At 40.5% G+C, this 26,889-nt stretch overlaps 2 protein-coding genes across 6 annotated transcripts in view; one reads left to right on the top strand and one right to left on the bottom strand.

Moving 5' to 3' along the window:
- Positions 1 to 11,923, top strand: part of LOC140726505 (neuropeptide Y receptor type 1-like) — a 28,923-nt gene extending 17,000 nt beyond the window's left edge. For 4 of the 5 annotated variants that reach the window (XM_073042985.1, XM_073042984.1, XM_073042983.1 and 1 more), the window contains one exon: positions 4,954 to 11,923. In XM_073042985.1, the coding sequence (XP_072899086.1) occupies positions 4,954 to 5,370 (417 nt within the window). In that variant the 3' untranslated portion in view covers positions 5,371 to 11,923. The remainder of the gene's footprint in view (positions 1 to 4,953) is intronic. The other variant, XR_012098654.1, reaches the window with a different exon arrangement.
- Positions 1 to 15,914, bottom strand: part of LOC140726504 (neuropeptide Y receptor type 5-like) — a 51,273-nt gene extending 35,359 nt beyond the window's left edge. Inside the window, exon 1 of the mRNA XM_073042982.1 lies at positions 15,809 to 15,914. The gene's annotated coding sequence lies outside the window, so the exon portion shown is untranslated. The remainder of the gene's footprint in view (positions 1 to 15,808) is intronic.
- Between the last annotated feature and the right edge of the window lie 10,975 nt (positions 15,915 to 26,889).

The following is a 26,889-nucleotide window of genomic DNA, read 5'->3' on the forward strand; positions in this document are numbered from 1 at the left end:
AGCAGGCCAGCAACCAGGGCAGAACAGGATACAGAGCAGGGCGGCAACCAGGGCAGAACAGAATACAGAGCAGGGCGGCAACCAGGGCAGAACAGGATACAGAGCAGGGCGGCAATCAGGGCAGAACAGAATACAGAGCAGGGCGGCAACCAGGGCAGAACAGGATACAGAGCAGGGCGGCAATCAGGGCAGAACAGAATACAGAGCAGGGTGGCAACCAGGGCAGAGCAGGCCAGCAACCAGGGCAGAACAGGATACAGAGCAGGGTGGCAACCAGGGCAGAACAGGATTCAGAGCAGGGCAGCAATCAGGGCAGAACAGAATACAGAGCAGGGCAGCAACCAGGGCAGAACAGGATTCCAAGCAGGGCGGCAACCAGGGCAGAACAGGATTCAGAGCCGGCGGACCAGGTACAGAACGGGTTAAACCGGCTTCAGAGCAGGACGACCCCCAAACTAGGCTCAGTCCCCGAGCCCCGTATAAACACCTGCCCCCTAATAGGTGACAGGTGTACCTCCTTAAGCCAAGATGATCCAATGGCTCCGGGTGACAAGAGGGCTGGCTGCACGGAGTCCATGGACCGGAGCAAGATCCGGAAGGTGGGCTCTGGACCGGACCCCAACAGCAATTTGAGTTGAGTTTTATTAGTTTAATGTAACAGTCAATAAACATGAGTTTGGAATTGAACACCTAACACAACTGATTACATTCTCATAAGTATCTTGACTTGGAGCAACACTATAACAAAAAAGAACAATTAACTTTGGAATCACAAAGGAAACTCTTTACTCCTGGCATCTTCAATTCACAACTTCAGAAACCAGGGTGAGTTCTAATGCCCAAATATTGTCAAAGTGCCAAAGTGTGCTATTGTTGGACTTAGCCAAATTTGGTTTTTAACTTTTTTTAAAAAAAAACTTCATTACCATTCTTTTCATGAATGGTTGTGCATTTTTTCATTTGTTTTGGTGTGATTAAACAGTTTAATTAGGACCATTCTGATTGTCATAATGTCAGACGGCACAGAAACAGGTCCTTCAGCCTACTGACTGTAAACCATCAAACACCTATTTACATTGGTTCTATGCTAGTCACTTATTCTCTCCACATTCTCCTCTGTTCCCTTTAGATTCTACCACTCACCCACATACTTGAACAATTTTACAATGGCCAATTAACCAACTAACCCACATGTCTTTGAGATGTGGGAGGAAAAAGACAGACGTATGTAGAATTTCTGGCACTTTGCAATGTGCTAGTCAGCAGCATTTCCTGTGGACCTCCTCTTCCACTGTAAGACTATCAGGTTTCAGAAAGACCAGCAATTGGCTTCCAAAAAGCTGATGATCTCCAGCAGGAGCAGTTGCTTGACCCACTGTGTGTCTTGGAGAGTGGCTGGGAGTATACAGAGCCCTCGGTTACACAGCTACTCAGGATGAGCTTCAACAAAGGTCACTGAATACCCTTCCAGATTTTTTTGACATGGTCTGTAAGTGGACGAATGACCATCTCATGGGCAATGTGCAGTGACTTTTAGATCCTGGCTCTGCAAGAAGACCCTGATGAGAAGTGCACTTCTTGCCACCAGCGAGAGAAGGTCTTGTTGATTTTAAAGAGTTCTGTTGCTGAGGCACTTTGCCAAATGACCTTGACAGTCCAAACAGGGAAACAGTTCTTGTGCACATGACAATAAACTCAACTTGATATGGCTGCCAATCATCCCTTTGACTTCACTGTGGTGAAGTTGCCTCCCTGTAGCAGAATATCCAGACTCAGGGAATGGCAATCATTGCCCTCCCAGCCACAGGACCACAATCATGACCATTACCAATAGTTTAGTAAGTCACACCGCTGGAAAAACAGCAGGTTGGACTTGACCTTGGCAAGCTATCCTAAGATTGCAACACATCACATTGCAAAAGTTAACTGTGAACTTTAAACCCATTATTTTATTTCTTCTGTTATTTTAATTTTATCTGACTTTGCTCCACAGAAGAATTTTAACTTATTTAACTGCAGTGAGCTGATCAGTTGCCATATTTAATCATTAAGAACTCATAGCATAGTGCAGCAAGGTAGAGGATGCAGGTGTCAGCTGAATGAAACAGACCAGTCAGGCATGCTAATGCTCTTTCTAAACATCAGTTCCTCTTCTGTTAATGTTGACAAAGCCCTTGTCCTCATCTCATCCAGTTCCTTCTTCCTTGCCCTCAACTTACCTCTTCCAGGACAGAACAAGAATTGACTTCTCCTGATCTGCATCTTCTACTCCCTCCAGTTTCTACATTCAAGAAATCATTCTCTCTAATTCTGCACACCTTCAAGAAGTTTCTACCTCTGGGCACATCTTCCCCCTCCTCTCCTCCCAATATTTTACTAGGACCATTTCATTCATGACTCCCTAGTCCACCCTTCTACTCCAGCTAACCACTCCCCTTCTTACAGCACTTTCCCTTGCATCCACAATGCAACTTTTGTCCTCTCACTTCCCTTCTCACCAACTCGATCCATTCCATATGAAGTAGCAATCACTTCTTCCAATCTAGTGTACTATATTCAGTGTTCACCATTTTGTCTCCTCAATGCCAGAGAAACAAAACCCAGATTGGGTGATTGCTTAAGGAATTGCACATTTTCAGTCTGCAGGGTCAACCCTGAGCTCAAGTTGCCTGCCACTTTCTTTTCTTGCAGCTTCTCAACTCAATATTGCCTCCTGCAATTCTAAGACAGCTTCTTGGTTGAAGCCTTAGGAATTTCAACCAGCACTGATCTAGACTCATCCAGCTCTGGTCTGGTACTTTGGCCTGTAACAAGCAACAAATGCTACGAGCCCACAGAGATCTTGTCTGTTATTTTGTGCCCAGTTTCTCCTTTTTTGACTGTTTGATGGTGACGTTGAAGTTCCAATTAATGATGTGATAGTCTGAAAGTGCAAACAAACAATTTAAACTAGTCACATCAAGAGAGAGCAAACAAAAATGTAAGAGAAGGAATAAGAATATTACTACTTGTTGTTAGCAAACTATATTGGTGAAGCTTTGGTCTTTGGTGATACCAGAAATACAGGGTTAAGAATTATACTGAGAGCTTCATTAGAAATACTGAAGAAATAAAAGAAGAACCCAATGAGATTGCTGGCCCTTGTAGAGATCTTGCACCTCTGAGAGACACATAGCAAAAAACAAAGAAATAAAAACAGTAAAGGTTATGTTCAGGAGGGCTGGCACTTTTCCAATTCAAACACTCAGTAATTTCAGCAAGCCTTTCTATAAAACCTTTTTTTATGATTATGATATTTTAAAATATTACAATAAACAGGATATATAAGGATGTTTCCAATACAGCAAACTGTTCTAGCTCAATTAATATGGTAAACAGTGAGAATTATTGTCATTTTAAGAAAATTATAGCCTTGAGAATCACTTAAAGATATTCTGTTTTAAATTGAATTTACTGATAAATGATTTCAATGTTGTTCAATGATTTACATAAGCCTTGCTCCTTTATAAATGAGTTAATGCATTTTAGAAAGCACTGTTAAGGAATTGATTGTTAATATCATATTGTATAAATCTGTAGCTTGCAAGAAGAACTAATCTAAGTCTGTGTCTTCTTTCATCACCTACACTTCCCTCTGCATTCCCTGTGTAGGACTTGATGTCAATATTTATTAATTTGTTGAGATATAGCACGGAGTAGGCCCTTCAAGCCCCACCACTCAGCAATCCCCCAGTTTAACCTTAGCTTAATCACTTGGCCAATTTACAACGACCTATTAACTTGCTAGCCAGTTGCTCTTTGGACTGTGGGAGAAAACCGGAGCCCCCGGAGTAACCCTGCATGGCCATGGGGAGAACGTACAAACTCCTCACAGGCAGCAGTGGGAATTGAACCCAGGTTGCCTGCACTGTAAACAGTTGTGCTGACTACTATGCTATCATGTGGCCCTTATCGGTATGGTCACGGAAGGGCCAGGTTATTGCTGACACTTTACCCAGGTGCCTATAATAGCATGCAGTTCTGCAGAAGAAATAGAAAAGCTAGCAGAAAGTTATCATTCATTGCTTGGGAAATTGGATATATAGTAAAGGTAGGAAGGTAATATTCCAGTTGTATGAAGGAATTGGTGGAACCACATGTGGCCCATTACATACCATATTAGACTCCTTATTTAAGGGAGTACATTAATAAATGTTGAACTCAGTTCAGAGGATGTACAGTTCGTCTTATGAGGAAAGGTTCAGCAAGCAAGGCTTGACTGCTGGAATTCAGAAGACTCAGAAGGAACTTGACTGAACTTTGCAAGAGGGACATGCAACTACGCAACAGGGAGGATAGGGAGAGGCTGTTTCCTGTTGTGTCTCTCTTTCTCAGATGGTGATCAAAGCAGTGTCTTTGATTTTGTTTTAATTTGGAGGTAGATAATTGAAAAACAAGGATGTGTAAAGTTAACATATGGAATGCAGAACTGAGGTTACAATCAGGTCAGATATTATCCAATTCAAAAGTAGAGCAGGCTTGAGAGGCTAAATGTCCCATACCTTCTCCTCATTCTTGATATGTTGGCATAGACAATGACCACTCTCAGGCAGTTCAGACTGTCAGCTGTCCCTACTGAGTCATACTCTGCCACCTTCAAATAAGATACACGATTGAATAGGAATTGGGAAGCCAAAATCTTGGTCACTGAACTTATCTGAACATTCCTTCCACCAAGCTGGCAGAGATCAGCCAACCGAGACTATATGACGAATCTATGCATTCCCTGGATTACAGGACATACTTTATAGTTCAGTAGACGGCTGAGTGTTTAGGGAGCCATGTGATTGCTGTCAGTTTGGAGGACAATTTATATCTGATTTCCAGAAAAGAATATTTTCTATAATGTGATACAGATGTGCTTGAATTTCTAAATATAATTTATTAAAAGTAATCTTGTTCTGTCTTTAAAAGATATATGTGCGCCTGAGGAGAAGGAATACCATGATGGACAAGATGAGAGAGAATAAATACAGGGCAGATGAGAACAGAAGGATCAACATTATGCTAATCTCCATTGTAGTTGCTTTTGCAGTCTGCTGGCTACCTCTCAACATTTTCAATGCTATTTTTGATTGGAACCATGAGGCTTTTAATAATTGCCATCATAATCTAGTTTTCTCTTTATGCCATCTGACAGCAATGCTGTCGACCTGCACAAACCCCATTTTTTATGGATTCCTCAATAAGAACTTTCAGAGGGACTTGCGATCAATTCTTCATTACTGTAAATGCAGCTCCAGAGAGGAGGACTATGAAGCTATTGCCATGTCAACCATGCAGTCTGAGATTTCCAAGAGCTCTTTGAAACAGACAACACAAATTGCTTGAGATTTGTTGATTCCAAAGTATTGCCTGAGTAGTGTGAACAGTAATTGGTGCCCCCAACTATGCTACTGAATATTACTACAGATCATTCTACCTATATGAAGCAAAACATCTACTCAACGTCTTAAATAATCACATGAGTTTTATATTTTACCTATTAAACAGGAGATTGCTTACAACTTGCTCTTTCTGGTCTATGTTCCATAATTGGTAACATTTATGCTACTTTTGAAGAAGACTGCTAAAATAGTTCAAGGTCACAAACTTAACAGCGTGAACTTTATAACTTCTCTTTATGTCTTCTTGGTAACATGGGGAAGGGCATATTTTATTACCTATCTGAACTCTTTTCAAATTATATTCTGTTAGCATGCACTCTATTTTCAAGACGTTTAGATGTATTAACAAAATTAGTTCTCTATATTGATGTCATGGAAGAACTGAAGCTTAAGGTTTTAGCTTTCTTCTCAAGATGAGAGGAAAATCAAAGGACCAGCTACCTCATTCTGTTGCCACTTGCCTCCCAGTAGCAAAGAAATGGATGGGTAGTATTGTTTCCCTTGGGCAGATGATAGTCAAGAATAGAGGACTTGTAAATAAGGAAGTCATTGATTTTGAGAATCTATTTCACAAAAAAGCTTTTCTTTTACAGGCTTGATTTTACAAATACACTCCCGTTAAGAACTAAGCAAAATCTGCAGCAGATATTTTGAACCAAAAAAAATCTTGGTGCGATAACAATGTTGTTTGTGGGTTCTTTTGACAAATTGTATTATTATGGTGTCAGCATTGTCCAATGTTATATATTTGATGCATGTTAATGTTTGAAAAGAAGAACACCATCAGTATTAATAAGCATACTTTTCAAAAGTTACTTATTAAAGGTTTATCATTGCCAGAACAAACAATTAATTTATGTTTAAAATGAGTTTTTAAAAAAACGGATCCCTACTTTTGACAGTGAGATACTGCCAAATCATTACACAGGTGATGTTTATTAATTTATATTTACTTGCTGTTACATGACCTTTCAACGGGTTATTTTGCAATCTCAGTTTGGTCAAAAGTGCTTGAGCAAGTGTATTTAACTTCATGCCTCATGGGTAAAGTTGTGCAGAAATTAACATTGTCTGAGGATACAAAGAAGAAGAAACAGTGTATTATTTATTCTGTTTTGGAATTCTATAGTTATCTTAAAAGTGTGACAGTGAAAGCATTTACTGTTATTGAAGCTAAACCTATCATTGTGGTTTTAGTTCTGATTTCTTGTACTGAAGAAGCGTCTTAGCCCAAAACGTCAACTGTTTACTCTTTTCCATAGATGCTGCTTGACCTTCTGAGTTCCTTCAGCATCTTGTGTGCATTATTTTTGATTTCCAGCATCTGCAGACTTTCTTATGTTTATGTTCCTCGTACAGAGTTAGCTTAACTCATTCAGAGGACAGGTAAAAGCATTCTGGGTCAGAGATGGGAAATTCAAAATTCAAAAACTTTGTCAGGATCATTCATTCAGGCTTCAAAGAATGCTTCATTTGGGATGCCCTGGGATTATGAAGAACATCATATAAATGTAAGTCTGTCTATTGTTTCTCCTCTTCTGCTGGAAGTCCTTTTCTGTATTTTCGGTAAGAAGGGGATCATGCTCATATTTGATGTCCAATGAGGTGTAGGTTAAATAAACTCATCGTGTGTGAATTTGGGAGTGGTGGTAATGTGGAGCAGGAGTGCGATTAATCCAGTGGACCAAACTACTGTATATGAATCCATGGTTTTGTGTCCAATTGATATTATCTGCCACTGTGATAGTTCAGTTTTTCGTTGTAAATAACAGTTGGTGATTTACGTGGTGATGTGTGTGTGTGTGTGTGTGTATAGTACATGAATGTGTGCAAGTGTCTATGTGTGTATGCTTGTATAGCATGGGTGTGTGTGTGTGAGCGTGTGTGAACATTGTACAGGATCCTCAGAAGTGTTGACTCCCTTGGTGAGATTGACAAAATCAAGAGAGGAAGAAACCTAAATTGGGAAGAATAGAATAAAATCAAACTGAACTAAATGTAACAATTCTTGGCGAAATTCAAAAATGCTTTGCTAGGTTTAATGAAATAAAAACAAGTTCAAGCTTTGATCTAAAATCTTTGAATGTCAACTTGGCCTGGTTCAATGACTAAGAATATGAAACAGGATGCTGTGGCCTTATTGCTCACTACATGGAAGTGATGGAAGGGTATAACAAATGTTCATACAATACTAAGGCGATTCTGCATTTTACAAAAAGGTCTTAGAATGAGAAACTAGGACATTCAAGATTCCAACACCACTGAAGAATGTCAAAGAGCCCTGTCAGTATCCAGATCGATAATCCTTCCTCAGCCTAGAACACCACGAAGAGTTAGATCTACTATTCATCATGTTCATTGTGGGGACCTGGCTTAACATAATATGGTCTCCTCCCTGATCTAAGTGTTTTGGTAAAAATGCCCAATAAATATAAACCCTTTCCATACAGTATATAACAGAACCAAATAATTTCATGTTGAACACATCCTGCAAGTATCAGTGAGGTTCTCTGAAATAGGTAAAATTAATATGAATTGAGTGGTTATTTTTCAGTAGTTGAATGCATACAATTTGAAGAACATTTTATAGAAGAAATTCCATGATCCATCAGAATGAAGGAGAGTATAAATTAACAAGAGCTTTATTTTGCACTTTTATAAGCTGTTATAATTAATGGAATGAAGAGAAGGACAAAGTAGCTAAACATCAACTGAGAAATAAATTACTTGCACTATAAGACTAATTTGGCTAGAAGTTCAGATCTAGTAAGCTGTGTAATGAAGCAATGCCTGCCACAAGGTAGATATCTAGTAGATAATTGGGCTTGTGGATGATTGAACCTCACATAATCGGTGGTTACGGCTGGAGAAGGATTCCTCTGATTCTCTTCCCTTGTGAAATAAATACATCTTATAAAAGAATTGCAAAAAAACCAAGGGCATTCCATCGTTGTTATCTTTTTTCTATCAGAATCATTGTTCAGACACTGATGTACTTTCTCTTTCCCAAAGGGAGTATGTGGACGTGGGTTAACAATCTAACTTCTGAACTCATTGAGGCCATCATGGCAAATGGAACAGACTAATTTCACCCTGAAGTATAACTGCACACTCTCCTGCCTTAAGAATAGCTGAATGGATAGCTATCAGTCTGTGAACATGTTTACAGAATACCTTGATCAACAACGTGCTTTAAGGGGAGATGGTAATGTCGAGAATCTTTGTATGTCTTGCCAAGGATGTCCATCAACAAACACGGATTTGCAGTGTTGACAATCAAATTAAGTAGCACCCCAAAGCAATTGTTATGTGCAATTAGGTCAGTCTATTCAACACAGCGGAGTCAATGACTGAAATTCACATTGCCACTCATTGTAATGTTTTCAGCACAGAGCTAGTACCAACTTCAATGTTGACTACCTTAGCACGTAAACAGCGGTCTGAGTTGTATAGGCAACAAATACCAGGACGTGAAGTCAAAGTGCAGTCCTCAGTGCCACCACTTTTTGAAAATATTAACTATTTTAAAGGAATTTAAAAACTCAAAACACTAATTGAATTGAGTGAGTTTCAGTGGAATCCCATTAGCAAATAATCTGAAAGCCTTTCATAATTCCTTTAGGTGGGAGGGAATCATTTCTCCTGCTGTCCAGTGTTAGCACAATGAGATATTGTTGAACTCCTAGTTCACAGTATTGACATAAATCTGTCTTGTACATTGATCAGTATCCTGGTTTCCATACTATGCACACTTCCAGCAGATAACAGCATTGTGCATATTTCTCTTTTTCTTGTATCAGTGCCAAGCTACAGGTGAGTCAGACACTAATGTGGAACAAATCGGAAACATTTGCACCAAAACAAACCAGTGTGTGGCGGAATTATGTGGCCTATTAGCCTTGGGTAATTGTAGTCTTTTAAGATGATTCATAAATGCGACTCCAGGTAAAACTTAGACAAATCATGAATTATTTTCTTTCTCACACTGTACAAAAATGAGATTAACATTTTCCAACCTGATTTTGAACTACAGCCTGTAAATAGAGCAAAACAAAGTAATGGCACATAAATAAATGTACTGTATGGCCAGAGTGACCAATTTTTATGAGTTGTGAACATTTCCAAGAGTACTATAACAGAGAATGGAACTTCTAATATAAAGGAGAATTTCTTCAAGATTAAACTGGACACTGCAGCTCTAGTAGTCTTTATCATTGGTTTTCTTTTGGCCCCCTATCATAATTTTACTTGGATGAATAACAAGTATTTTCCCAAATTTCTGCTTGTCATTCTTTGCAAAATGGTATTGAAAGTACTGGTTTAAAAATCTTACTGCCTTGGATTTCCAGCATCTGCAGAATTTATTGTGTTTATGACTTTCTACATTGGACTTGTTAGTGGACATAGAGTTGTACTGTTTCTATAACTCCATTTAAAATTTCTATGAATGAAATGTTAAAAATAATCCTTTAATAGGTGGCAACAATTTATTGTGTGGATCACATTCTTCAGTAACTAATTATTTCTAAAATATTTTGGCTTGATATTACACTCTTCTGAAGTAAAGAATGATGTCGAATTAAAAGTTACACTATGTTGGAAAATTAGAGGTCTGCCAAAAAAAGGGAAATCAGCAAGGAATAAATAGATTATGTGGGTAAGTTAGCAAGAAATATAAAAGCAACTCAAAAAGCATTTAAAAAGGAAAATAGTAAGGCCCACATTGGTTCCTCAGAGGATACAAATAGGAAATTAATAGAAGGAAGTAAGGAAACTTAGGAGATTTTAAATAATATCTTTTGCTATATTCATAATGGAAGTGATTGACAACTTCAGTAGAAAATCCAAGCTCAAAAGGGAGGGAGGAACTTCAAAACAATCACCAGGTAAACTGGATTAAGGCTGATGAATCTGGACCAAATTTTTTCTATCCTAGGATCTTAAAAGGAGTGACTGTTGATAGTAGTAAGATCTTCCAAAATTCCCTCAATATTAGGTAACCTGCAGTGCATTGTAAAACTACAAATATAACGAGAAAGGAGAGGGGCAGAGAGAAGATGACTAAATATGTAAGAACTCACGGCATGAGGTTAATTTAGTGTCATGGTTAGTAAGCTAACCAACATTAAACATGAAGTTGGGATAAATGAATAATTTTCATTTTGACAAACTAACTCGTGGGTGTCATGGTGCCTAATCTATATGTGTATGGTAGCCGGATCTGCAGAAAATACTAAACGGGTAGAAGTGCTGGTTGTGAGGAGGATACAGCAAGTCTGCAATGGGATAAATATAGTTTACACCATCGGGAAGAATTTAGTTTACGGAATACAATGTGGGGCATGATAGAAAAGCAGAATATTGTTTAAATGGAGAGGGGTAGTAGAAAGCTGCTATACATGAGGATTTGGGTGCCCTTATACATGAAATACAGTCACTTGTTAAAGTGTAGCAAGTAATCAATAAGACATATGAAGTTTTGGCTTTTATTGCAAATAAGGATTGAGTATAAAAGTACGATAGTCTTACTACAACTGTACAGGGCATTGATGAGACTACCTTGTGCATGTTTCTGGTCTCCTGACTTAAACTGGAAAATACCAGGTTGATTCCTGGGATGAAGGGGGTGGAGTAAGAATAGGTTGCACCAACATCATTTGTAGTTCAGAGGAATAGAGAGCATCATAGAAGTACGAAGTGGCTTGACAAAGATGTTGCCTCTGATGAAGAAATCTAGAATTGGGGACACCGTTTCAGAATAAGGCATTGCCCACTGAACATGGCTGAAAAGGAATTGCTCTTTACAGGTGAGAGTTTTTGGAATTCTCAAGCTTTGGGAGTCATGGAGTATTTTGAAAACAGATTTTAAGTCTTTGGTGGAGTCAGGAATTATGAAAAACAGGCAGGAAAGTGAGGCTGAGACCAGAATCTGATTAATCATAATCTTACTGAATGATGCAACAGGTCTGAGGAGCCAATGATTTGCTCTTATTTATTGGACTATCTTTTTATCAACTAAAGGGTCACATTGAAACAATGTATCAGAATTTCAAATTCTTTATTAAATAGTCAACAGGCCAGAAACATTTTCTCTCTTATCATCCTTTCAACAGATGCTCAATGTTTTTATTTCAGGTTTTTAAAATTGTAAGTTGAAGTATTTTTGCATCTGAACAAGATGCACATTTTTATACAAGGAAAAATATATTTCTGCTCTGTGTAAACTGATGTATTTTGTGGATTGCATCAATATCCATACCTTTACCACATACAGCCCATTTTGTACTCATGAGATCAGATCTGAAAACATGCAGTGTAAAAAAAACGCTATGGTAGCAAATAAGCATTAAATGTCCAACTGTTCTACAAAAGAATATATTTGTGCAATTTAATGTTTGTTTAAAAATATTTGTTATTGATGTGATGTTCATTATTTACAAGAAAAATGAATCATTGGACCTTCACAGCATCATATGAATAAAATAAATTATCTTGTCTGTGTCTGTGCATGTAATGATTTTTATATGCAACACATTTTACACTGAAGAACTTTGCAATTGATCTCAATGCAGAGAATTGCTAGCTTTATTGAATTTTATAAAGAAAACTATTAGCATAAACTTGCAAACAGAATTATTAAGGAGAAGAGAACAGTTTTGTTGTGGATAAAATCTCAATGAGGTTTATAACATGCTCACCTTGAACCAGTGAAAGGGAATTATCTGTGCTTAAGGCCGGAATTAATGAAGAAACAAGGCTGAATGCCACTTGATGGTATACTGAAGGCAAAGTCAATAATAATAGTTGATGTGTATTTCTTCTTGATATTATAACTTATGTGATATCTTCAATGCAGGCTTTTTCTACCGATGTTGGGTGGGACAACAACTAGAGTTCATGGTTTAAGGGTGAAAGGTGAAAATTTTAAGGGGAACATGATGGGAAACTTCATTCAGAAGGTTATGAGAGTGTGGAATGGGCTACCAGTGCAAGTGGTCCATGTGAGATTGATTTCAATGTTTAAGAGAAGTTTGGATAGGTACATGGATAGGTAGAGGTATGAAGATGGATGGTCCCTGTGCAGGTTGATGGGAGTAGGCAGCTTCAATGGTTCAGCATGGACTAGAAGGGCTGGAGGTCCTGTTTCTGTGCTGTATTTTTCTATGACTATGAGCAAGATTATCATAGATTACAGATGGGTATCCTCATCAACAAGGAAAATGGACCAAGGAATGGCAAATGGGTTTCAATATTTACTGTATGCATGTAAGGTGTTGCATTTTATAAAGTCAAACCAGCATAGGACTTAGACAATGAATACTAGAAATTGGAATGGAACAGAGGGGTCATGGAGTACAATTCCATCATTTGCAGAAAGCAGCTTCACGAGCAGACCCAATGTTGTAAAAGGTTTTTAGTAAGCTGTCCTTCATCAGTCAGGAATGGAGCATAATGTTGCAGTTGTAATACTGTCTTTTGTCATCCTGTTACAGGAAAAACATGGTTAAACTGAAAAGAGTGCAGAAAATATTTATGAAGATGTTGTCAGGACAAGAGAGCCTAAGTTGTAGGGAGAGGCTGGCCAGGCTGGGTCTTTATTCCATGGAGCACAGGAGAAGGAGGGACAACCTTATAGAAATGTTTAAACTTTGGAAAGGCATTGATAGGGTGGATTGTAGCAGTCTTTTCTCCAGTTTAGGGGATTATATTGTTCAGATACACATTTTCCTATCAATCTGTGTTCCCCTTTTACCTATCCTTGCTTTTTACGATGACCAGTTTAAACCTTATTACACACTGATCACTTACCAAAGTACTCTTACACTGGGATTCAGTCCCCATCATTCCTCAGCTCCAGAATCAGTATTACATCCTTTCTAGTTGTGCCAAAAGCATTTTGGACCAGGAGATTCTCCTGAACCTGTTTCAGAACTTCCTCTTCTCCTTTTTTACTATTAATATTCCAATAGATCCCAAAAGTATTCCCACATCACTCTGTAATTCTGGCACAGTTTTGAAGTTCCCTGCAGCTTTGGCCCTTTATCACTCTTTCACTCACTATTTGGAGGTCTGTTGATCATATTCTATTTGCTTCACATCTTTAACTAAATGAAATTTGCCCTTTCCTTCTCAAACGCATTCACTTATTCCGACAGTGCAGTCTTTCCCAATCAGTACAACTACAATATCCGCCTGTTACCTTTCCTGTCATTAACTGAACACTTTGTGCAAGAGTTATAAATCAACGTTACTACATTGTCATATGCCAACTTGTGCTTATAATTACCAGTCTTAATGAACACTGAGCATGTTTAGTTATAGAATTCTAAACCTGCCATTTTATTTTTCACGATCCCAAAATGACACTATGTAATATAAAACTATTATAGTTATTGTAATCAAAAAATTTAATACTTGTTTCACTCTGAGAAATTCATAACTTGAGGGACTTTACATCTACTGAAATGGATTTTGAAGATTAAAGCACAATCTCAGGTTAAAAATCCAGGACGGTGATAAATATAAATATCAACATCTTGAGATAAAAAAGATGTGCTGTTATTGGAGAGTGTCCAGTGGAGGTTCATGAGAATGCTCCTGGGAATGAAGGTGTTAATGCATGAGGAGCACTGATGGCACTGGGATTGTACTTGCTGGGATCTAGAAGAGTGAGGGAGAATCTCATTGAAACCTACGGAATATCAAAAGCCTAGATAGCGTGGACATGGAGGGGGTGCTTTGTACAGTGGGGGAGTCTAGGTCCACAAAGCACAGCCTCAGAAGAGAGAGCTGTTCCTCTAGAACAAAGATGAGAAGGAATTTCTTTAAACAGAGGATGACAAATCTGTGGAATTCATTACCGCAGATTGCTGTGGAGACCAAGACATTGTGTATATTTAAAGCAGAGGTTGATAGATTCTTGATTAGTCAGAGTATCAAGAGTTGTGGGGAGAGACAGTAGAATGGGGTTGAGAGGGATAAGTAAATAAATCCACCATGATTGAATGGCGGAGTGGACTCGATGGGTTGAATGTGAACGAATTTGGCTGTTATGTTTTATGCTCTTACGTCATCAATGCCATTGTATATACATTCTGGAGAACTTGTGAAGCTAACATAAGAAATAAGTATTCCAGTTTAGAAACCAAGGCCAGCACACCGCAGCAAATAGATTAAGTTAGATTAAAAAACTCATTGTCCAAAGAGCAAAAATTGTTTGCTATTTATAATACAAAATAAGATTTTCTAAAGGCAAATGTCACAACAGAATCTCACAACATGTCTGTGTGAGTGCTCTGCTGCTGGCCGCAAGTCAGTACATCAAAATCTTTGAACATAATAAAATATTACTTTGTCTTTTGGAATGCATTCATCTGCACCAGTTTATTCCTTGGATTCCAATGCATTTTGTATTTGCTCAGCTAACTGTTCACTGAATCACTGAATACTATTAAGAGGGAGGCCATTTTGTTTATCACATCTCTGACAGCTTTTGGAAAAGGAGAAAGGGTATTTAATCAATCCTGCTGTCCTGCTCCTTCCACACTGCCAGGTAGAATTTTCCTATTCAAACATTTATTCTGTTCTCTGAAAGTTATACTGAATCTACTTCAGGCAGTACTTTCCTGAGCATAACTGACTTTGTAAACAATTTTTCCTTCATGATATCTATGTTCTTTGGTCATCTTATTTGGTTACCAACATTTCTGAGAATAGTAACTGTGTCCCCTAATTTACTGTACTAAAGTATTTTATTTTAGATATTATTAACTTTCTCAGCTCTAGAGAGAGCTATCCCAGTTCCTCTAATCTCTCCACCTAAAAGAAATTCATCAACCCCATTTTCCACTGTAATAAATTTCTGCAGAATCTCTTTTCCCCTGATATCATTTATAATGTGTAACACCCAGCAGTGGCCACAAAACTTCAATTATGGGCACCAGTCCTGAAGAATAGTCTTGACCTGAAATATTGGCCAGCTGTTCATTTCCACAGATGCTGTCTGACCTGCTGAGTTCCTCCAGCATTTTGTGCATGTTGTTAGGGGCCTAAACAATGTTCCTTGCTTTATTTTTTTAAACACTTGTGTATCTGTTTATAAAAGAAAAGATTCATGTTTCTTTTTAAAAGTTGACTCAAAATTTCTGCTGACTTTGAAGATTTTATATTTCAAAGCTTCTAACTTCCTGCCCTCTTTTGAAACTGGAATTATTTTCCTTCTCCTCAGAATTCCAAGAACAAATCATACCACAGCCCACCAGTTTAAATTTCAGCTGGCAAATATGCATCAATTTATTAATACATCTATGTCACTATGCAGCCATAATGCTAAATTGTTGAAGTCATGCACAGGGTACTAACTCTTATCCATTAATACTTACCCAAAGTAGCAGTAGAGCCAACACGGACCAATGAAAAATTCCTGAAAAACTGTTCACCACTGCTGTCTGTACTTTGCTCCTTACCTGCCTTTCTCTCTGATTGAGCTTCATTTTCCCTTTCTATTTAATATATTACAAAACCTTCTTAAAGTTCACATATAATTCAACCATACTTCCCTGAAGTCTATCACTCGTCCTCAGAACATAACCGATAGCTGAATGCTGATTGGTGCATGTATTTCTTCCTCAGATTCTCAAACTGTTAGCTACTGATTTTTTTTTTTGTCAAAGTCCAACTACAATTGGCATCTGATTGGAGTTCACCTTAAGATAAAGAGAGGTTCTGTTAAAATTAGATCTGGAAGCGCTAATCCCACGCCTGTGAATTTTGTTTAATTTTTCTTTGTCCACCACTGGCACAGCCACTGTTGTTGAGTAGCTGATCTAGATCTCAGTCTAAGAATATCTATCCTGATGACAAAATCTAAGGAACCAGAAAGCGGCAGAAGAAATGCCTACTTATGTTTGATTTATTCTTTCTGGAAGCACTTTGTATTAACAGCAGACCACTTATCTGACAGGTAGAATTAAGAATGGCGTCGGTCAGTGAGGCTTGCTTGATCGATAAAAGTGGCAGCAGTTGGGGGTGAGGACATCTAGCCACAGAAATAAGCACAGAATGGAGGCAATAGAAAAAGAATTCAATGTCCTGGCGGGCACGAAACTTGTTGAGGTCTGGTTGCAAGCGTACAAGGATGAGGCCTTTGCGAAAGGTTGGCCTCTCAGCAACAGACAGCGGGATGTCAAAAGAGAATGGTAAAGACGAGGCAGTCGATGGCCATGGGTCAGACATGGGATTAGAAGAGGGCAGTGGATGGGGTAGGGCAAGAAGGTGATACTGTGGTGGGGTGGTGGAGAACACTTGGAGGGAAATTGGGGAAGCAAGGGTTGGGGGTACTTAAAGCTTGGGGGAGTGATATGAGATCAGGGGAGGGTATTGATGTAATCAGTAGCAGGCAAGGCATGGTGAGGCCCCTGCACAGTGTTGGAGACACTGGTGTGGGCAGACCAGGCAGCGTCACAAACTGGCATTGGTGTCAGGGGATATTTCATTCAAAAGACAGCATCTCTGTAGATCTCTGATACAGACATTTTCCATCTGGAAGGTGTGTTCATACTGAACAGCAAAATAAAATGCAGATGCTCAAAATCAGAAATAAGAATGGAATATACTGGAAATATTTCATTCAAAGTAAATACTATTGAAGTACCTACAGTATATGATGACATATACAGCTCTGAGATTCATTTTCTTGTGGGCATATTCAATAAATCCATATAATAATAACCATAACAGAATCAATGTTAGACCGCATCAACTTGTGTGTTCAACCAGTGTGTAAAAACAACAAACTGTGCAAATAAATAAATAAGAACATAAGAAATAGGAGCAGGAGTAGGCCATCTGGCCCATCAAGTCTGTTCCACCATTCAATAAGATCATGGCTGACCTGGCCATGGACTCATCTCCACCTACTTGCCTTTTCCCCATAATTCTTAATTCTCCTACTATGCAAAAATCTATCTAATCTTGTCTTAAATATACTTACTGAGGTAGCCTCCACTGCTTCATTGGGCAGAAAATTCCACAGATTCACCACTCTCTGGGAAAAGCATTTCCTCCTCATCTCCATCCTAAATCTCCTCCCCCGAATCTTGAGGCTTTGTCCCTTAGTTCTAATCTCACCTACCAGTGGAAACAACTTTCCTGCCTCTATCTTATCTATCCCTTTCATAATTTTATATATTTCTATAAGATCTCCTCTCATTCTTCTGAATTTCAGTGAGTACAGTCCCAGGGGACAAAATCTCTCCTCATAGTCTAACCTCCTCATCTCTGGAATCAGCCTGGTGAACCTCCTCTGCACCATCTCCAAAGCCAGTATATCCTTCCTCAAGTAAAGAGATCAGAACTGCACACAGTACTCCAGGTTCAACCTCACCAGTGTCCTATACATTTGCAGCATAACCTCCCTACTCTTAAATTCAATCTCTCTAGCATGAAGGCCAACATCCCATTGGCCTTCTTGACAGCCTGCTGCACCTGCAAACCAACTTTTTGTGATTCATGCACAAGGACTCCCGAGTCCCCCTGCTCAGCAGCATGCTGCAATTTTTTACCATTTATATAATAATATGCTCTTTCATTTTACCTTCTAAAGTGGATGGCCTCGTATTTACCAACATTGTACTCCATCTGCCAGACCTTTGCCCACTCATTTAACCTACCTATATATTTCTGCAGACTCTCCATATCTTCTACACAATTTGCTTTCCCACTCAATTTAGTAGTATCAGCAAATTTAGATACACTACACTTGGTCCCCTCTTCCAGATTGTTAATGTATATCATGGACATTTGTGGGCCCAGCACCAAACCCTGAGGCACACCACTCACCACTGATTGCCAACCAGAGTAACACCCATGTATCCCATCTCTCTGCTTTCTATTAGTTAACCAATCCTCTATCCATGCTAATAGATCACCCCCAACTCAATGCATCCTTATCTTATGGATAAGTCTTTTATGTGACACCTTCTCGAATGCCTTCTGGAAATCCAAGGAACTCAATAGGTTCAACAGGTACATTTAATGTCAGAGAAATGTATACAATGTACATCCTGAAATTCTTCTTCGCGAACATCCACAAAAACAGAGGAGTGCCCCAAAGAATGAATGAAAGTTAAATGTTAGAGCCCCAAAGCCTCCCTCAGCTCCCCCCTCCCACACATAAACAACGATCCTCCCTCCCTCACCAGCAAAAAAGCATCAACACCCCCACCGAGCACTCAGCATGCAGCAAAGCATCAAAAAGACGCAGACTTGCAGTACACCAAAGACGACTCATTCTCCTGGTGATTCAACATACCACAGGCTCGCTCTCTCTCCCTAATAAGGGGAAAAGGGGTGTCCCCATTTCACAGTAAGAGGGGAGACATAACAAAGCAACTGATGAGATATGGTGTTAAAAGTCTGTTTCATTGCTTCTTCCAAGCTCTGGGCCCAATGAACTCGTGTCTCTGGGCACACAGCCAGCAGCCAGCTCGCTGCTTTCGATCTTCCGTCTCCCACGACACACCAGTTTTCTGCAGTGGCACCGACCATGAATCCACCCGCCTCCAGAGCCACAAAACTCCGGCGCCCTGACGATGCACCAGTCTTCCAGGCCTCATCCCTGGCATGTCGAAAAGCGGCCGGTCGTGAGGCCCCGAGAGCAGGTCCCATTTCCGCAAAGAACCAAAGTCAGCATGTAACTCTGGGTGAGGGTCTTCAAAAGAACCTTGAAAAGGTAAAAAACAGAGATCAAAGATAGAATTAGATCTGTTTCCTAAGATGCAAGTGAAGGAGTCGCCGTTAGGCGCCATCGTCCTCCTAAGCTTTTAACTAACGTCTATCTGTTCCCCTTTATCCACTGTGCTCATTATATCCTCAAAGAACTCAAACTGGACCTGCCTTTGCTGAATTCATGTTGCGGTTATGGGAGGTGAGGACCTTGATACAATAACTATCACTAAAGAGTTAGTACTGAACAAACTTGTGGGCCTGAAGATAGATAAGTCTCCTGGTCCCAATGGAATACATCCCCAGGGTACTGAAAGAAATGGCTGAAGTTATAGTAGAGTCTTTGGTGATAATTTACCAAAATTCCCTGGACTCTGGTCTGGCCCTGTGAATTGGAAGATGGCGAATGTCACACCACTGTTCAGAAAAGGATGTAGGCAAAAGACAGATAACTATAAGCCAATTAGTTTAACATCTGTAGTTGGGAAAATGGTTGAAGCTATCTCCCTCTTGTATGCTGATTCATCATCACCTTTGATTTGGCCTACAACAGTGATCAGCAAACTTGAATATGGCGTTGGAGCAGTGTTTAGCTGCACAGTCATAAGTGTAAAACAAGTAGAGTTGGGGGCTAAGTATACAGCCCTGTGGTTCAGCTGTGCCGATGGAGATCATGGGGGAGATGTTGTTGCCAATTCGAACTGACTGGGGTCTGCAAGTGAGGAAATCAAGGATCCAATTGCACAAGGAGGTACTGAGGCCAAAAATTAGTTTTGAGGAAACAAACAGAGTTAACACTTCAGGCAATAATTTTTTTTTATCGGATCTAATGATCTACAGAGCATTTTCAGAATTTTCTATTTTTATTTTTGCTTTGCTTAGCTCTTAGTGAAACTTGTGGATGTGACCTTTCCACTATGGAGAATAATGGAACAATTGAGCCCATCTGATTCTGCTTCCTCCTCTACTCATTGGAACAAATTACCTACCCCCGTACACACGCAGCATAATTCATGCTAACCTGCTGGTATATGCAAAGTAGCTCAGTAATAAGGACTGTGTTTATGATGCATAAAGTAAACCATCTGCTCTACAAAGTATAAACAGCCAAATCTGAAGGTGGATCTCAGGATCATATATTAAATGACTGTACTAGTCTGGAGCCTAACCAAACAATGATTCCTCGGGCGACGCCTGACAGATAGCAAACCTTTTCAATTATTTCACTTTTTCTATGCCTTCTGCTTGTTCTTTTTGTATTGTTTGTGTTGTGTCGGACCCTGTGACGTACACTTTGGATCTCGATTGAAGAATCGAGCACTATGCTATGAGCAGAGAGCTGCCTCGTGGAGATCAGAGACGAGAACCCGAAAAGGACTGAGAACTCATGGAAAAAGCCAGAGAAGGAACGCAGGGTCATGGACGACTCCATCTCGAAGGGTGAGGAAGATTGAAGTATCAAAGTGAAGGCGTTTGAAACCGGTCAGTCATACGTGTAAAACGAGTAGAGCTCCTGAGGTGGCTGCCAGGTCGACGGCATTCAGACCTGCTCAGTGACTGTGCACAATGGGCCAGAGGGTCAGTGATCACTCCCAAAGGGGCCAGAGGGTCAGTGATCACTCCCAAAGGGGCTAGAGGGTCAGTGATTGCTCCCAAAGGGGCCAGAGGGTCAGTGATCACTCCCAAAGGAGCCAGAGGGTTAGTGATCACTCCCAAGGGGGCCAGAGAGTCAGTGATCACTCCCAAAGGGGCCAGAGGGTCAGTGATCACTCCCAAAGGGGCCAGAGGGTCAGTGATCACTCCCAAAGGGGCCAGAGGGTCAGCGATTGACACAAAGGGACCAGAGGCGCACTGATCACTCACAAAGGGCCCAGAGGGTTAGTCATTGCTTCCAATGGAGCCATAGGGTTAGTGATTGCTCACAAAGGGGCCGGTGGGTCAGCAATTGCTCCCAAAGGGGCCAGAGGGTCAATGATTGCTCCCAAAGGGGCTAGAGGGTCAGTGATTGCTCCCAAAGGGGCCAGAGAGTCAGTGATCACTCCCAAAGGGGCTAGAGGGTCAGTGATTGCTCCCAAAGGGGCCAGAGGGTCAGTGATTGACACAAAGGGGCCAGAGGCTCGCTGATCACTCACAAAGGGCCCAGAGGGTTAGTTATTGCTTCCAAAGGAGCCATAGGGTCAGTGATTGCTCACAAAGGGGCATGTGGGCCAGTAATTGCTCACAAAGGGGCCGGTGGGTCAGCAATTGCTCCCAAAGGGGCCAAAGGGTCAGTGATCGCTCCCAAAGGGCCTGGATGGTCAGTGATTGCTCACAAAGGGCCCAGAGGGTTAGTGATTGCTCCCAAAAGGGCTAGAGGTTCAGCAAACACTCACAAAGGAGCCAGAGGGTCAATGATAGCTTCCAAAGGGGCCAGAGAGTCAGAGATTGCTCCTAAAGGGGCCAGTGAGTCAGTGATCACTCCCATAGGGGCCGGAGGGTCAGTGATTGCTCCCAATGTGCCCAAAGGGTCAGTGAGTACTCACAAAGGGGCCACAGGGTCTGTCATAGCTCCCAAAGGAGCCAGAGAGTCTGTGATCGATCACAAGGGGGCCAGAGTGTCAGTGATTGTCCCCAAAGGGGCCAGAGGGTCAGTGATTTCTCACAAAGGGGCCAGAGATTCAATGATTGCTCCCAAAGGGGCCAGAGGATCTGCGCTTGCTCCCAAAGGGCCGGAGGGGCAGTGATTGTTCCCAAAGGGGCCAGAGGATCAGTGATCACTCACAAAGGGGCCAGAGGGTCAGTGATAACTCATAAAGGGGCCAGAGGGTCAGTGATTGCTTGCAAAGGGGCCAGAGTGTCAGTGATAACTCATAAAGGGGCCAGAGGGTCAGTGATTGCTTGCAAAGGAGCCAGAGGGTCAATAATCACTCTAAAAGGAGCTAGAGCATCAGTGATCACTCTAAAAGAGGCTAGAGCGTCGGTGATTGCTCACAAATGGGCCAGAGGTGAATGATTGCTCCCATAGGGGCCAGAGGGTGCGTGATCACTCACAAAGGACCAGAGGGTCAATAATTGCTCCTAAAGGGGCCGGAGAGTCAGTGATTGCTCCTAAAGGAGTCAGTGGGTCAGTGATTGCTCCTAAAGGGACCAGAGGCTCACTGATCTCTCACAAAGGGGCCAGTGGGTCATTAATTGCTGCCAAAAGGGCTAGGGAGTCAGTGATTGCTCCCAAAGGGGCCAGAGGCTCACTGATCTCTCACAAAGGGGCCAGTGGGTCATTAATTGCTGCCAAAAGGGCTAGGGAGTCAGTGATTGCTCCCAAAGGGGCCAGAGGCTCACTGATCACTCACAAAGGGCCAGAGGGTCAGTGATTGCTCCCAAAGGGGCCACCATTCGGACCAGGCATGAGTTGTGATTCATGGAAGGGATATTCGCTGTGCTGACAAGTATCTGATTGGCTAAACTTCATATTGGTCTCCTTCAGTTGTTCGTCATTTACTTTCTTGTGACCGATTTCCAGGTGGGTGATCTGTTAGTTCTTTGTGTGTGAGGGGAGGTGTTTTTTGATGCTCCTATCGCTGTTCTGTTATGAGTGAGGGTGCTGGTTGCTGTTGTTTTGTTCTGTGGGGGAGGGGTTAGGGATGTGTTGCTCTTGTCGCTGTCTTTTTTTTCTTTGAATGAGGGGGTTGGAGATTGTTATTGTTACTGTTTTTCTGTGGGGAAGGGGGTCAGGGATTGTTAATGTTGTTGTTTTCCTATGAATGAGGGGTTCAGGGATTGTAATTGTTTTTTTCCATGGGGAGGGTATCAGGGATGGTTATTCTGGCTGTTTTTTCTGTGGGGGGAGTAGGGATTGTTATTGTTGGTGTTATTTCTGTAAGGAAGGGGATCGGGGATTGTTATTGTTCCTGTTTTATCTGTGAGTGAGGGTGTCGGGGACTGTTATTGTTGGTGGGTTTTTTCTGGGGGAGGGGGTCGGGTATTATTGTTGCTGTTTTTTCTGTGAGTGAGGGCGTTGGGGACTGTTGCTACCTTTTCTCTGAGGGAGGGGACCGGGGGATGGCTATTCTGGCTGTTTTTTTCTGTGTGGGGCGGGGATTGTTATTGTTGGTGTTATTTCTGTAAGGGAGGAGATCAGGGATTGTTATTGTTCCTGTTTTTTCTGTGGGTGAGAGTGTTGGGGATTGTTGCTATTTTTTCTGAGTGAGGGTTTCAGAAATTGTTATTCTTGTTGTTTATTTCTGCATGGAGGGGATCGGGAATTGTTATTATTGCTATTTTTTTCTGAGAGTGGGGGTGTCGGGAATCGTTATTGTCCCTGTTTTTTCTGTGAAGGAGGGTGTTGGGGTTTGTTATCGTTGCTGTTCTTTTCTGCGGGCGATGGGGCCAGGGGTTGTTCTTCTTGCTGTTCTTTTTCTGTGGTGAGGGGATCAGAGATTGTTATTGTCACTTTCTGTGGGGGAGAGGTCAAGGGTTGTTATTGCCACTGTCCTTTTCCGTAGGAAGGGGCTGCGGGATTCTAGGGTCTGCAAGTTTTGTTTCTTTTACCCTTTCATGGGTATTTCATGGCTATCTGGAGAAGACAAATATCAGAGTTGTATTGTTCAAGCAACTTTGACAATAAAATAAACCTTGAACCTTCAAATTTACATCCCAGCCATATAGTTATAAATGACCTATTTGCAGTATTCAATCAGTGGTCCCTCTTCCGTCATTTCGCACTTCCATTAGTGAAGAGGCACTCTAGAAAGATGCAATAGAACAACGGACCTGACAGGAAAGAGAAGTTAACATTAAACAAAGTGAGGGGAGAATGAACGTGATGATGATGTTTCTTGATTAAAGCCCAAAGCCACAATTTTATATGATTTATTGATAGGGTGACAAAATGTTTCTGGTTAAATCTGAAAAATTAATAAAACAGAAACAAAGGAATAACAGTGATGCTGGAAAGTTTATGACCCTGTTGAATTTTCTCTATTTCTGCATAAATATGCCCTAAAATGTGATCAGAACTGCACTTAATTCCCAACACTAGATTAAAGAAATCCAATTAAATAAATAACACAAATGCATTATATGGGGGGTGATTGATAAGTTCATGGTTTAAGGTAGAAGGAGATGAATTATTAACTTCAAACTTTCTGCATAATCACTCAAAGAGTTGACCTGCACATGCATATAATGAGAGCATTATATCTCATCTCCTTCTACCTTAGGCCCCGAATTTATCAATCACTCCTCGTACTTTTTAATTTATTAATTGAGAAAAATGATCTAATATTACATGTATTTGTTGCAAAAAGTATGTGAACCCTTGGGGTAACGCCTTCTACAAAAGCTATTCAAGTCAGGTGTTCCAATCAATGAGATGAGATTGGAGGGTGGGTTGTAGAGGAGTCCTGCCCTATAAAAAAGGCACCCAGGGTCAAGTTACTGACAGAACCTGCTCTTTTCCAGAAAGATCTGTTTATGTGCACCATGCCTCGATCAAAACAACTTTCAGAGAACCTTAGAAGTATTGTAGAGATGCATCAAGCTGGGAAAGACTACAAAAGCATTTCTAAAGACCTGAGTGTTCATCAGTCCATAGAAAGAGAAATTGTCTACAAATGGAGGAAACTAGTACTGTTGCTGCTCTCCCTAGGAGTGGGCAGCCTGCAAAGATCACACCTAGAGCACAACGTACAATGCAGAAGCAGGTAAAAAGTTACACAAAGGTAACAGCAAAGGACCTGCAGAAATCTCTGAACTTGCTAAAGTCTCTGTTCATATATCCTTATAAGAAAAAAACACTGAATAAGAATGATTTCTCACTTAAGAATAAGCATGGTTGCTGTCTTTACTACTATCCATGTGACTTACCAGCTTGAGAAAATTCACGGTAAATCACCCAGTAAATAAAACTCTCACCCTCAAAGTAATCTGCAGGAGCTGGTGGAGCCTCATGCAGCAGAAACAAGAGACTGCATTTACTGAAAATCTTGGTCCAGATTTCCGGCATCAGCGGTCTTCCATCTTTCTGTGTGTTGCTCCAGCCTTATATGCTGTGTCTCTTTCTATCCTGGTTGAATCACTTGCTTCTGTCAATGCATCACTTCATCTTGTCATAGAACATTAAATTCCTTATCATTCTGAACGATTGGAATTTGTCTGGGCATGTTGATTGTCCCAAGCTTAGTAAATCAGCTTTCTTGCATCCTTGAAAGGTTTAGGTAAACACATTGGCTACATGAATATATTTGTCCGGACAGTACTAGTGGAAAGGAACAATTAGAGGTAAGGGAAGGAGAGACAGGGAAGAAAAACATTTTTATTGAAAAGTGAAAAACCTGGATAGTGGAAATAAAAATAGGTAATACTGGAAATACTCAGCAGGCTAAGCAGCGTCTGGGGAAACAAACAGAGTTAATGTTACAGGTTGATAATCTTTTATGGGAAATGGTCAAAAATGATTCAAGCTGAAAAGATTGGGTGATCTGAAATTACTGAATTCCTGAGGGTTTTTTTACATGCTTTGGGACATATAAAAATCTTTGGGATTGTTGTTAAACTTGTCTGTCAGTGATATTTCATGCAGCATCTTTGCCCGCTAATTTCCTTTTTTAATATCTCCCTTCAATTTTGATACTCCAGTGAGGCTTGCCCTATTTTCAGTTCATATCTTTCCTTATTCTGCCTTCATCTAACTCTGAGTCTTCCATTTTGAATGATTCACACTTGTTGGATATTGACGTACTTACAAGTGACTGTACCCAATGTATTTTTGCTAAGTTCTGTTCTCTGAAACTGAAATCAATATTCGCCCAACCTAGAACATTATTTTCAGGTCCATCCTTGTTCCTGACAGAATTACCCTCATGTAAATTGTCCAGCCACTTTCATGTCTACCTCACACCAGATTAGATCCAGTGTTGTCATTTCTTTAGTGGGACTGTTTATATACTCTCATGGGCACAACTTACTGTAAAAATAACACTCCTAAGTAAATCACACCGAGGCAATCTCACTTAAAATTGGAGAAATTTACTGAAATACTCTCATGTTTTGTAACTCCAAAACACTCAACTGATTCAAAGGAAGATATGTGAGCCCAAAATGTGGACCTAACCTTGTGTTTACTTTAAGTGAGGTGCACGCATATCACATCGTTGCATGATGACGTATGCAATTCATGTACTTATACATATAACTCGTAATGAATTTTTTAAACAAATGGGAATACTTAATCAACGAATATATAAACAAGATTACTCATATATTATTTAAATATTCAATACACAAGTACCCATTACTAAAATCCTATTATTTCTACATCTCTCTGTGATATGCCTGAATATTTCCCTACATGTCTCATGCTCACTATTAAGAGGTCCCTAGTCAAGTGAGTTGTATTGAGCTGAATTGATTTTATTACTTACATCCTTCATATACATGAGGAGTAAAAATCTTTACGTTATGTCTCCGTCTAAATGTGCAATGTGCAATTTATAGTCATTTATAATAAATGGTATGTACAACAGGACAGTCAATATAACATAGAAATACAATTGCATCAGCATGAATTAATCAGTCTGATGGCCTGGTGGAAGAAGCTGTCCCGTAGTCTGTCGGTCCTGGCTTTTCTGCTGCGGTACCGTTTCCCGGATGGCAGCAGCTGAAACAGATTGTGGTTGGGGTGACTCGGGTCCCCAATGATCCTTTTTACACACCTGTCTTTGGACATGTCTTGAATAGTGGGAAGTTCACATCTACAGAT

Source organism: Hemitrygon akajei, chromosome 4, assembly GCF_048418815.1.
Source record: "Hemitrygon akajei chromosome 4, sHemAka1.3, whole genome shotgun sequence".
NCBI classification, from domain to species: domain Eukaryota; kingdom Metazoa; phylum Chordata; class Chondrichthyes; order Myliobatiformes; family Dasyatidae; genus Hemitrygon; species Hemitrygon akajei.